The sequence below is a fragment of the Pipra filicauda genome, unplaced genomic scaffold (assembly GCF_003945595.2).
Source record: "Pipra filicauda isolate LSUMZ 115617 unplaced genomic scaffold, ASM394559v2 scaffold210_size2929891_pilon, whole genome shotgun sequence".
NCBI lineage: Eukaryota > Metazoa > Chordata > Aves > Passeriformes > Pipridae > Pipra > Pipra filicauda.
Window position 1 is genome coordinate 1,850,657 of NW_024104322.1, and position 13,270 is coordinate 1,863,926.

Genomic DNA, 13,270 nt, shown 5'->3' on the forward strand with positions numbered 1-13,270 from the left:
TCAGTAAAGCCAACAGGCCCTTGATACAAAGCCTGCTCCCACCAGCGAAGTTATAAGAGCAAGCCATGTACACCTCCTAGTAACACTAGGAGTACCTGAATCCAACAACAATCCTGTTTGGGATTTCAGGGGCCTAAGGGAACCAAACGTCTATTTCTTACTGGATTTCAACATGCTGAACATCAAACTAAGTTAGTTCCACTGAAACGACAGAACTTAAAGGGCAAATACCTTTGTTTTATTCCCCTGCTTGATAACTTTGAGGATCAAGATATGTAGAAAACCATTTCTGGCCTTTTAAATAATCACATAAGTGCTTGTTACCAGTAATGCATTGTAAGATCCCAATCCCAGAGCCACAAGCTTAACTGGAAGTCATCATCATGGTTAGGCTTCGCGAATGAAGATTTGGGAAGGGCTCTACCCGCGTTTGTTACAAGCATGTTGGTGGCTAAAAAGGCCAATACGAGATAGACATGTCTGGTTGCAAAAGGCACAGCAGAAAGACTCCTCAGATGGTATATTCTGCAAGGCACGATTCTTTCGGCATTGTCTTTTCTCCTCGAGAGTGATCCTGTGTGCTTTCTCAAAAACATCAGCAGCGTTATAGATGGTGTGTCTCCAGACCTCCCAATTGGAGGCCAGAGTAAACCAGTTATGGTGATCAATATGGCCAAGGCTGAGATGTTGTTTCAGGGAGTCCTTGTATCTTCTCTTCGGAGTTCCTCTCTTGCGGCAGCCAGTAGCAAGTTCACCAGAGAGCATGAGCTTAGGGAGGCGGTGGTCCTTCATCCTGGAGATGCGTCCTGCCCAACGCAGCTGTGTTCTCAGCAACATGGCCTCAATACTTGTGACTGCTGCTTGTTCTAGAACAGATGTATTGGTCACGTAATCTGACCAGTGGATGTTTAGGATTGTATGGAGGCAGCGTTGATGGAAGCGTTCTAAGAGTCGCAGGTGGTGGAGGTAGATGACCCATGATTCAGATCCATATAAAAGAGTAGACAGCACAATGGCTCTGTAAACATTGATCTTTGTACTTTTCTTCAAGTGTTTATTTCACCAAACTCTTTTATGGAGTCTTCCGAAGGCACTATATGCCTTTGCTAACCTGTTGCCTATCTCCCCGTCAATCTTACCGTCCGAGGAGATGATGCTACCTAGGTAATTAAGCTGCTGGACTGATTTGAGCTCTGATTCGCCAATGGTGATATGGGGATGATGGAAGACTTTCTGAGGTGCAGGTTGATAGAGAACTTCAAGAGAAGAAGCTACACACTATTGTCAGGAGACACTTTTAATATGGGAGGAAGTAAGGATCTTGGCAAAAGTTTAAAATTTTAAAGGGGGTAATATACAACCAAGGTAGAGTATTCTACAAAGCATCAATCCAACACGCACCAGCTCGTACAACTTGGCAGAATCCAATCCACTGGTTTTAAGTTACCCAAAAGAGATTAAGAAAAGAGTTAAGAAAGAGATTAAGTGAAGAAACAGAAGTAAAGAAAGAGAAGAAGAGAGGGGAATAAGAGAAAACTAGATTAAATAGCTACCACCAAAGAGTCCTATGGTGGTCTGGCTCCACAGGGCGCTGGCAGGTCCCAAGAGAAAAGGCAAGATGGAGCTTATGTGCTCCTGTATTTGTGTGTTTTAGCCACTATGTCCTCTCCTCCCAGGTGGGACGGCTGGCTCACTGACTACTCAGTGCCTCCAAGCCAGAGTGAGGGGTGGTGTAAGCAATCAGAGGCTGGATTAGGAGTTCCAGGGGGTGTGGACAGGCTCCCAGGCTGCTCTTTTGACTGACAGCTGCTCCATATGTGTTCCGGGGCTGCCCTTCCTCAAACACACACAAGTTGGTTCCAACTCAATAATACTTTATTGATCCAGTGTTTCACATACGTTGGTGCTGTTTCCCAGCTACCAGCCTGTTAAACCACTGACTGGTCTGCCAGGTTCAACTGAGGCTGCAGCTGGTCCCTGACAAGCAGGAGGAGCTGATGCTCCTCACGCTTTCACTAGCCTCTGGAGAAGGAAGAGCAGTGAGCAAGGGAGTGCAGATTTTTTTGTTTTGTCTTTCAGAATTTGGCAGAGTTTGAAAAGTTAGAGAATAATGTGAAAGAGATGGATGAGCAAGGGTACTCATAACTTAACCCACCAGAAGCTGGGAATACCACAAAATAAGCTCATTTCTTTTCCTTTGGGAAGGGACAGGCTCTGCCAGAGCCCAGCCCGGTACTCCTCTGCCTGCTTTTCAGGCTGATATTTGCCTTTGAGCAGAGATCTTGCTTTGGGTGTCCCAGATCCCATTTGTAACATTTTGGGATCAAGAATGTACCTTCTTTTTTTCCTTGCCCCTTAACCTGAGTTGTCCCATACTGTGCTTTTACTTGCTCAAAGGATGCTCTGCCTACTGCAAAAGAGCAAGTTAAATTTAGTGTAAGTTGGATTGTAAATTCTCAAATGGAGACAATGCCCCTTGGGTGTTTATTGTAGAAGTCAATTCTCTGGTCCGTCCTTACAATTGACCATACTTACTTTACTTTGCAGTAAGACTAAATTGTTTTGTGTCAATTTGTTTTTATAGCAAGCCAGTTGTGTATATGAACTGTTCTACAGTAGAAACTATTTTCCAGTGAATATGATGGAATGGTATTTCTGCAACGACTTTCATTATTCACTTTACTTTCCAAATGGCTCTGTAGCAATACAAGATTTTTTTCTTCTTGATATTCCTCTCCTTAATGATGACAGGAGGTATCCATGTCACAGACTAACTAATTGATAAAAAGACATTACATAAAGAATTTTTAAGGTTGTCATTTTATGTTTTAAAAAGAAACATTTTCTTTAACTCAACCTACTTGTGGAAGAGTATATAAAATACTTTAGCTAACAGATTTTTGTCCAACTCTGAATATTAAACTTAAATAATTAGAAATCTTTGGTAACTGAAGACAAGTCCATTACAAGTCAATACAATGTACAAACATGTTTTTATGCAAAATGATAAAAAAAACCCAAACCATAAACAAAAGTCCTGTTAACCACCATCAACAAAATTAATGTTCTCACAGGGTTTGTACTAGGGACAGTTCTTGGTCTGAGCTAGGGTTTAGCTGCCCTCTTGTTCAAATGTCCTCAGGCTCAGAAGTCTGGGGGGTCTGCAGAAGAGCTCAAGCATGTTGCCAAATCCTAGCTTGCTTTGCTGGACCAATACCAAGCTGTGTTATGTCAGTTTTATACTTACTGATTTTGAACCTCTTGGCTGTAAGCAGGGTTGAAAGATGATCCAGGTCTGGATTTGAGGCAGAATGATTAGGAGACTCGTGCCAGCCCTGGGGAAGAAATCCAGGTGGAAAGTGAGGCTGGGAAGAGGTGTCCCTCCTTAGAGAGATGGGAGGATGGGGCTCACCACTAGAGGCTTGGTTCATTTGAATCTGCTAGCAGTGGGATTGGTTGCCGAAAAGAGTGACTGCTGTCTGAGTTGCACAGGCACGTGGTCCTGAGACATCTCTGGGGCCTCATCGTGTGGTGATTTAGGGCACACAAACGTTACATGCTAGAACTCCGGAGGCCTAAAAGGGAAAGTAAATTTCTAATCCAAGGAGTATGTTTTAAAAATGCAAAAGCACTTTGGAGGAACCATTATTTTCTGAGTAGTTCCTCTGTTGCAAACACAATGCCCATGTAGGAATGTTTATTTATGAATTCCAGAAAATTAATAGATACATCACTTGAATCAAGGAACTTCACAGAAAACACTGCTTATTTCCTCCATTCACAAAGAGGAAAGTTTCCAACAGTAATGTATCAGCTAATCATAGCAATCTGTGACGTGTAGCTTTCTTGATAACCTTGCAGCAAAAAAAGTAAATTTTTTAATAATTGAAAATTAACATCTTACAACCCCCCTGGAAATCAAAGGGAAAAAGGTCACAAGTCTAGGTCTAGGTGCTAATGCAAGGACTGATAGGTTTTCCAAGGAAGCAAGATAATTAGGATAACTGGCCATTGAAATCTTTTGAGATTTACCCTGCTATACACTGATATACTGCTGTAAAATAAGAAAGTAAAAATAAGAGTCATGAAATTTTCTGGGGAAACTACATGGCAGGTAGGGATGCCAACATCTGAAAGTGCATGAATTAAATTAATGTATCAAACAGAGTCTTAGCACTTTAGCACATGTACTTAGGTACAGGGATTTTATTTGGGGAGAAAATGCAGTTTGGATAGCAACCGAGATGGTATATTTCAAAGACATTTGAGATAACCCACTGCTTATTTCTTATGATTTGAGGCATTTCCCCTTCTTCAACGAAGTGTTGTCTATCAAACTCGTAAGCATATGAATTTCTTTGACTACTGTTCAATATGCCTGTTCATAACTCAGCCTCTTATTCCATTATAATGCTTGAATGATTCACATGCAATATTTCCAATCCACTTTTCCTATCTTGTGAAACTTTTTAACGAAATGTTAGCATTTGCAGGCACCAGATGTTTTGACATAAGGAGAAGCAATATGTAAATTTTAATCCATGCTAGGAACAATAGCCTGGAGGCACCTTTTTCTTATTACATGAATCATATACTTAACCACAATGTGGTGGATTATATCAAAATCATCACCGCCCTGAATATAAAACACTTGTCTTGTGGTTGCCAATTAATGAAACTGATATATATTTAACTTGATGGGTACCAGTGATTTAACCAATAAGCCTTAGCATACTTCACTACTGCAATCTCCTTTATAATTAGACCTTTGATCTGATTATTATCACAACTTCATATATTTTTCTCTAATCTCCCACTGGTTGTCAGCACAAATGATGCTGACGTTAAATCTGTTTGTCTGTCAATTGCAAACATCACCACTTTTAATCAAGCAGTGTATCAAAAAGGCTTTTCTAATCTCTGAAATAACTTCTGATTTTATTTCCTGATGCTGTTTATTTAATCATTAACTGTCTGAGTCTGCAACAGGCTGAGCACTGCCTTTCTACAAAGGAAACGGAGGGCTCTCAGTCCATCACAAAGGAACTGAGTATCTTTTATGGTCAAATCCTAAGTTCATAAAAAATATGCAAAAGAACAAAGCTTCTTTACATAGCTAATCACTGAACTTTAAATAATATTTAAAATAATATTCAATTTTAGTACTGATGCGGGTGTCTTAATGATTTGTCAAAATAAAGAGCCTGGAAAAATCTTTATTACAAATAGAATGTTTATCTGATGTATACAAATAATGAGCACTATTTTATAAGAAACAATGAACTATTACAAAACTATAGATTAAATGCATAATATTACTCAACAAACTTGACAACTTTTCATGCACAGAAAGCACCAAATATCTTCCAAAGAAAGCAGCACTCTTGATATTAGGAATTCAAAATGAAATCAGAATCCTTACTTCATTAAGGAAAAGTATTTTTTAGTGCCAAATGCTACCTAATTATCAGCTTTTAAAATGCTTTATATCTTAAAATACAATATTCTGTTTATTCTAGATTGTCTGGGGAACATCTAGTACATTAAAAGGTTTTTGTAGAGCTTCTTAGTGATTTAACTGATATCATCATGCCTGCTAGCAATTTTGCAACATTCTGAAAACACTTTCCATAAATCAAAGCCTTAGCAGCAGGAATAAGCAGATGGCAGGAGACCATATTAAAGAATGTATCAATTATTTTTATTAATGGGATGCTACTGGATCATGATCTATCATAATGGTCTAAATGTTTAACAGTTGTGAAGTGTTTTGTCTGTTAGATATCTTAGATGTTCTTAGTGGATGTTACTATAATGTCTTGTGGCAGCATTTTTGAGGGTCTGGACAGTGAAGTTTCATAAGGGCCATATAAAGAGATGTTTTAATTTCAGTCCTTTAATTATATTCATATAATAAACATAAAATACCAGCATATATAAAACATAACTGTAAAAAGATTGCATGTACAGTGTGTAATAAAGTACATTCTGTCTGCATAAAATGACTTGGAAAACAAGATACTATATGGTTAACAATGAAAAATGGCAATTATAAAAATATTCTACAGTCTCATAATACTAATGTAAATGCTTTTACTTATATGAGAGACAACATAATTTTAAATTACAATAATTTTACATCCTCCATTTATATATACAATCCTATTAAATTCAAAAGGTATTATAATAGCAATGGTCATATTAAGTGAAGGAACTATAGTTATTTTACTATATAGAGCAACTGTGTTCCTGTTTGTTAAAACTGTTTGCACTTACTGTAGCTTTTTACAGAATCCACGCTATGCACAATGAAATAGTTTAGTTTTCTGTTCTTAGTATAGCTCTATATGCATCTCACAAATTAAACAAGATGTTAATATTGTGAGTCCCTTTCCTTTTTTGTAATTATCAGTCTGTTGTTTTGTGTATTTTGTAGGAACATGTCCACCAGCTTTGAATAGCTGCTACTGAAAACAAAAGCAAGAACTTCTCATTTAATACATCTTGACAAAAATATCCAGTTTTCCTACCCCCTGCCCAGCTGGAGGTCAAGCTCTGTAAGACTTTAAATTCTTTTCTAGTCCCAGAGCCACAGACATTATGCATGTCTTTCACGAGATTTCACTGAATAGATCTCTGTAGGAAATAGCCAAAGAGTGTATTTCACTTGCACCGTGTTTCAGCCCAATAATACTTGCATGGACAGCAAAGAAATTCTGCCTGATCAAGAATGTCAAGATTTGTCCCGGTAGTCATGAAATCCCTTTCCTCTGTGGAAGCTATTAGGAATGTACTCAGCTCTGCCATAGCAGTCCTCTCAGCTTCACAGTAGCATCACTGAACCTGCAATGGGAGAGGGAGGGCTTACTCTAAAAAGTCTGGGATGTGGCTGCCAGCACACACATCTCCTAAATACCTTCAGTGGCACCTATTAATCCCCAGAATGTCCTAGATTAGTTTTGCACCCTGTACCACCACTTAATTTCAAAGGTGAAGCTGTAAGCCAGTCCATAGCCATTAGCTAACACGCTAATTATGATGACTTTCTACTAGAAAAAATGCAGTGTTGGTGAAACACCATTGCCATAATAAATACCTGCAGGTATTGATGCATTTTGTGTTTAAAACAAGGGGGCTGGGGATTTTGTGTGAAGAAAGACAGCTTGAATATGTTTGAGGATACATGAAATACAGTATATTGCAAAAAGAACATTCACTAGCTTTTGTCAAGTTTCTCATGCAAGGAGAGAAAAATTCTGGTGCTTTAAACTGAAGCAATTGTCAGAAGAATGAAAATCAACTTTAAAAAATTTAATGGGTGCACTATAATGTTTTTTTTAGAACAGTGCTTATAAAAGTGATGAAATTCAGGAGTTATTTAAAGTCAATATAGTTCAGAAGTATGGTCTAACTCACATGTAAAAGTTCAATGGGAAAATCATGTAATACATTCATATTTAATTTCTTTTTCTCCATTATGAGCAATCCACACTGGTGTATTTAAAACTAATGTAGTAGAAACTGCAGTACAAGGACAAATGGCATTTGATATCAACCAAATATCCCTTCCTGAATATGGACAATACTCAGATTAAATGGAAATACTCATACTACACTAGACATAATATTCTCCTAAATGTTACTTTTAATTCATCATGTTTTGTATTCAGATGTCAATATTAGCTAGTCTTTGGGAAAACTATGACAAAAAGCTTCCTCTTTTAATTAATCCAAATTATAGAAGCACTCCAATTAAGATGGTGTTCAGTCCTACATCCAATTATCTTTGGGTAATACTCATCTGTCTTTTGCAGTCCTTTCCTACATACTCCAAAACCAAAAAACAAACAAACAAACACAAAACCCCCAAACAAAAAAAAACCAAAAAACTTGCAAGAATCCTGTTGTTGTTATTATTTTTAACCATGAAGTGGGAGCATATCATAACCTCTTCTAATGGTCAGATCTGTGCTTACAGACCAGCTTATATCCACGTAGTTTGCACAGGCTCATAGAAAACCTTGAGTTTCCTAAAATTATAAATATTCTTCTGAAATAAGATAATCCATCCTCTTTCATAGCCATCTGGATGTCATTTATTATCCAGCTGCTAAATTTACAATTATGAAACTATCATGACACTAACTGTGTTGATCAGGAACATGCTATGACATGGGAGGAACATGAACCTCAAAAGGACTGTGAGGAGGACCCAGATACCCATAACAGAAAAGTAAGAAACAATTACTCTGATTTTTGTTAATAAGTTTAAAGACATGAAATGTTAATACAAACAGCCATCCACTTTAATTTTTTCTTAGTTTCCAAACCTGTGGCATTTCTGGGCTGTGAGGCAGGCTCAGTTGTGGCAAAATTAATACACACTTCTGAAACATATTTTGAATCATTAGAGAATTCCCTGATGTGGTCTTTTGGCTTTGGTTGAGGAAGAGCTTTGAAGACCTGTGCCAGTTTATTTTCCCATTTATTAATATTACAATTAGAATGATTACACTTAATGTCCTCCAGGAACATACATCACTCTCCAGAATTTCACTGTGTATAGAAGTGATATGACTTCTACCTGCCCTCTAACTGACAAGTCTTTACTGAGTCATCAGAACGGGTTTTCTGAATGCCCCCTCCTAGCAAGCCAGTTATGAGAGGCAGTGCATCACATCAGTGTTTCTGAATGTCCCCTTTAGTTTGACAAGTCTTCCTTTTCGGCTTTTCTGTGGTGAATCTAAAGCCAAATTTGAAATTACATTATCATTGTTTCAAGTATATGGAATGGGAATCTTGTCATTTACCTCTGAGTCCAAATGGATCAAAGGCATATGGATAGAGTCCCTTTGGAAAAACCTCACTGTGCTGCCAAAGGAATTGAAAGCATCATCCAAAAGCACAGGATTATATCTCTGAATTCCAATCTCTTCTACATAAAAAAGGACACAGTTTGAATATTCTTGAAATAAGCAGCTGACATAGCACTATTACCAGTAGTTTTAAATTGTGCTAATTGTAACGTGGAGTGTCTGTGCTGTCTTGTACATCCATACAGCCTTTCTGCTGCAATGCCATATCTTTTTCTGTCTCAGTTCATTTGAGTCTCCGTCATTATGTTAGCTTTCATTTTTCTTCTGTGTCATTAAAATATATATTAAAAGAGTGTTCTTTTTCTACAAATGAAATTAAAAAAAACAACTAATGGCATTCCATGGAAAGCTTAATGGATTTTCTCCTTTTAAAGAGAAGCCTACACAGTTCAAACTGCATGCTTACTTTACTTGTGTGAAAGCATTACCACCTTTATTTTTAAATTTTAAAATCTGTAACATCTCTGCAGTTCCCATCTTAAATAATTCTCTGTTGCTTCACATTTCGTAGAATTTTTAGTGATATAAAAGAAAGAAATTAGCAAATTACTAAAACTCATGTTTTTAGCAGAAAAAGTGTAAGTAGATTGAAAAGAGTTTGAATACAGTTTTGTAACATGGGTATTCCTTTTGTGGTAACCACTTTTGTAGCACTGTAAGTCATGAAATGATAGTAGAAATATTCCCAGTGAAGAAAGATTTATGCAAATGTCAGCTGTGAACAGAAGGTAAATTTGGACCAAAGTGATATGAGTTCATGTCCATCTCATTTTCCTGTGAAGTAAGGGCTGATTTAAACCTTTGTCATGTAGTAACATCTTCACAGTGTCTCTCCTTATAAGTATTTAAAGTAAGAACAAACAACATGCTTACATTCAACGTGGTCTTTTAGCAAGTGGTTTAGAGAAGTATGAGACCACTTCTGTTTTTATAAATCATCTCCATCATCTGTGCTAAAGCTGCTTCTCCTGCTGCTCTCTTTTGATGCAGCTGGGGACGTGGAGGACAAGAGTGGATCTGTTCCAAATGGCGACACTGTGTCATCCAATAAAATTTCCTCTAGACGTTGTTCTTCTTTTAAAGCTGCACTGAAGGACAAATCCGTGAAGTGTGAAAGTGGATCAGAAAAGGCTGTAGATCCATCACAAACATCAGAATTTTGTCCATGTACCAGAGGCATTTGTTGAGAGTAGTCTACAGAGTTCTCCTCTGGATAAGACTGTTGCTTGATGACCTGTGCAGCTAAATCGACAGCAGTGAGTGAAGACATGACTGGGAGGCCATGTGCACGTGCCTGGATCTCCAGTTCCTAGCATTTCAAATGAAAATGATTAGACAACAGCTTTAAAAGACAGAGTTTCTTCAGAACTATTGCAGAAAGTACAGGAATCATGCATGCAAATTAATTATACCTTTTATCCAGTTGTGTGACTACATTTTAAAATATTAAATGCTTAGTCTATGAAAATTTGCCATTCAAGTGTTTTCATCTCCCCCTCTGTCTTTAAGCAGCTATCCTACAGGAACATAAGAGATAGGACAGCCTCTACACCCACTGCATACTGAATCCAATGAAAAAGGTAGAAAGATGTCCCAACTTGAAAATTTGTTATCCACTGCTATCCAGAGAAACAGAAGAGTCTTTACTTGGTGATGCTTATGATATACAGTTATATAAGTAAATCAACATATGTAAGATGATCGATTTTATGTCTGTCTATCTACCTACCTATCCATTCATCCCATTTTCATACGTGTGCGTCTATATTAGAATCTTGCCTTTCAAGCTATGAAGGGCTGTATTCCATCTCTTCATGTAAAAAGTAGCTATAACATAGCACACTATAACCAAGGAAGTGTAATGTGTGAAATGGCTACAAAGGGAAAATGAAAATACTGAAGGGAATTTTGTGTCCAGTATTGATTTTTGGCTGCAGGGACGTATTTTTTTTCCTTATCTTTTTTGTCTTTCTCTCGCTCTAACACGTACATAATGAAACTGTTCGTACAAATACTTTATTAACTTTCCATGAATTCCTTTATGTAAGGTATAATTATCAAAGAAATTTCCTAGAAACCTAAAAAATACCCCCTCTCCAATATATACAAAAATAAATAGGAAAGCCAATTCATTTTTAATAAATGTCATTTGGGGAAAAATTACGTAGATTAATAAAATTTGATGAGGGATAAGTACTAAGAAAGCTTTGTAGTTCATGGCAACACTTATACAAACCTGAATTCGGAGTAGGAGTCTTCTGTTAGCATGCTCTAATTTCTTTTGCCTATGTTCTAATTCTCTGGCTCTCTGTTGTTCTTTCTGTAGCCACTTGATGTACTCCACTGATGCTTTTAAAATAGTCCCTTTGTTCCAGCGCATATCACTGCAGAATGTAGAGATAACCTTTTCACAATTGTACATGTCAGCAGAATTCATAAGAACTTACAAAATCTTTTACATTAATATGAAATAATGATTTACATGACTATTATTCACTCTTAGATATTATTGCTTCTGAATGGAAATTTTAATAGAATAGTTAAGAAGCCCTTATATAGTAAAATTAATCCCAGAATGAAAATAAGTGTCAAAAGAAAGTAATAAAGTGACTTTTTGTGGGAGAGCTAAATGCAATATCATGATTCTACCATTACAGTTTTTATATTTTTAGTGAAAATTGCTTTTATTATTAACTCTAAGATTAAAATCTATGTGCAGTATTTCTGCATTAATGAACTAGGAAATATACATTACTGAGGACTTAAACCTAAATTTTTAAAGATCATTTTGAATATACTACTCCTTTTACCTGACTTACTAATGAGGTTGCTTTTATGCTTGTAGAGAAAAATATTATCTGTGCTGAATGCCGCTCCTCATTGATGACAGACCAGAAAAATCACACTTCTTTAACCATAATGACTAGGGAATGACACAAATCATGTTCAAAAATCTTGAAACAATATAAAATACGCAGCTACATGCAGACCCTAACTCAAAATAAAAGCCTTGCAAAAAAATTAGATTAAATCTGCCCATCATTCAGGAAATAATGGTTTAACTTCCAGCTTACAAGCAGCCTTACAGCAATAAAACACTTGTTTAAATGCATCTGTTCAAGGATTTTCATGTATGCATTTATCAACTTTTCATGTATTCCTTTAACTCAGGTCTTGGAGGCCTTGGAACAGGAATGAAATTTGTGGAAAATGTTTACTTTCTAAAACAGTTCAATATTTTAAGATACAGAATTCGTCTGCTGCATTAAATACACAGATATAAGGGTTTATCCAAACTATCCACTTCACTGCAAGACTGCTTAGGCTGAGCAGAAGGTTGGCCAAGGTTCTGGCCCTATAACACAACCCTGAGAAGGAAAAGTTATTTTTGCAACTAAGAATCTGACAATGGGAGGGGCAAGTATTTTTTTAATATCTATAATACCATATATTCCAGTCTATCATCACTTTCCCTTATTCATAAAATCATAGAATCATAGAATATGCTGAGTTGGAAGGGATCCATCAGGACCATCGAGTCCAACTCCTGGCCCTGCACAAGACACCTCAAGAATCACACCATGTACCTGAGAGCATTGTCCAAATGCTTCTTGAACTCAGATAGGCTTGGTGCTGTGACCACATCCCTGGGTGCTCAACCAACCTCTGGGTGAAAAACTTTTTCCTGACACCCAACCTAAACGTCTCCTGACTCAGCTTCATGTTGTTTCTTTGGGTCCTGTCACTGGCCAACAGAGTGAAGAGATTGGTACCTGCCCCTCCACTTCCCCTCACAGGGAAGTTGTAGACTACAATGAGGTCTCCATTCAGTCTCCTCTTCTCCAGGCTGAACAAACCAAGTGACTTCAGCCACCCCTCATAAGGCTTCCCCTCCAGTCCCTTCCCCATTCTCATGGCTCTCCTTCAGACATTCTCTAATAGCTTATTGTTTTGGGGCTTTTTCTATTGTCTTTGGTTGTTTCAGTTAATGAGATTTGCCCCTACTCTTGTGTTCACCTATGGTGAATAAAATTATTGCAGATGTTTTGTGTTCAGCTTCTCAGAGTAAGTGCCTAAGGAACCTTGTACCCTTACCCCAAGGCTAAGCACCCTTATAGACTTCTGCCAATGCAGTTGTTTTTCTACTGAATATATAGGGCAAAAGCCAGGCAAGTACAGGATTTAGGGATCCAGGCCACTCAGCCTTTCCTGATGCACTTTACTAGGGATAAAACCTTACAGAGCTGATAGCTTTAAGGCACTCACAAGAATACACAAAATTATTTGTGATAAAGCTTTACAGTGTTTAACCATATCATAAAATTCAGACAATTTGCTAGAGATTTGGGAGAAACATTTTTTGATCCAAGAGCGCTCAAACTCATGTCTGTTCT

The 13,270-nt window shown here is 37.4% G+C and overlaps 1 protein-coding gene across 1 annotated transcript in view; it reads right to left on the minus strand.

Annotated features, from left to right (window-relative positions):
* Window positions 1-6,113: 6,113 nt before the first annotated feature.
* The window catches only part of TFEC (transcription factor EC), a 41,579-nt gene continuing 34,422 nt past the window's right edge, over window positions 6,114-13,270 (minus strand). Inside the window, exons 6-8 of the mRNA XM_039381003.1 lie at window positions 11,113-11,260; window positions 9,750-10,185; window positions 6,114-6,843 (exon numbers count right to left, since the gene is read on the minus strand). Coding sequence (XP_039236937.1) covers window positions 9,805-10,185; window positions 11,113-11,260 — 529 coding nt within the window. The 3' untranslated portion in view covers window positions 6,114-6,843; window positions 9,750-9,804. The remainder of the gene's footprint in view (window positions 6,844-9,749; window positions 10,186-11,112; window positions 11,261-13,270) is intronic.